Source organism: Fulmarus glacialis, unplaced genomic scaffold, assembly GCF_000690835.1.
Source record: "Fulmarus glacialis isolate BGI_N327 unplaced genomic scaffold, ASM69083v1 scaffold36848, whole genome shotgun sequence".
NCBI lineage: Eukaryota > Metazoa > Chordata > Aves > Procellariiformes > Procellariidae > Fulmarus > Fulmarus glacialis.
In genome coordinates, this window is record NW_009228284.1 from 682 (window position 1) to 1,048 (window position 367).

At 63.2% G+C, this 367-nt stretch overlaps 1 protein-coding gene across 1 annotated transcript in view; it reads right to left on the bottom strand.

Annotated features, from left to right (window-relative positions):
* LOC104080897 (leucine-rich repeat-containing protein 4-like) overlaps nucleotides 1-352 on the bottom strand; it is a gene marked incomplete at both ends in the record, with an annotated part of 1,029 nt that extends 677 nt beyond the window's left edge. The window contains 1 exon segment of the mRNA XM_009583438.1: nucleotides 12-352. Within this exon segment, the coding sequence (XP_009581733.1) occupies nucleotides 12-352 (341 nt within the window).
* Nucleotides 353-367: the final 15 nt, after the last annotated feature.

Here is a 367-nt window from a genome sequence, read left to right on the forward strand (position 1 = left end):
ACAGCTCCCGCAGCTGGTAGAGTTACTCGAAGGCCCCGCTGGGGATGACAGTCAACCAGTTGTCAAAGAGCTCCAGGGTGTTGAGGCTGGCCAGCCCGTTGAAAGCCCCCACCTCGATCTGCCGGATGGCGTTCCTGCCCAGCTGCAGGACCTCCAGGTGATGCAGGTGGCGGAAAGTGTCCGCCTGGATCATCTGGATGTTGTTCTCCATGAGGTTGAGATACCGGGTGTTGGAGGGGATCCCGGGGGGGACCTCGGCGAGGCCGCGACGGGTGCAGACCACCTTGCTGAACTGGTTACTGCAGGAGCAAACGGAGGGGCAGCTCTGGGGTCCGGGGGAGGCGGCGGCAACGTATAGGATCCACGC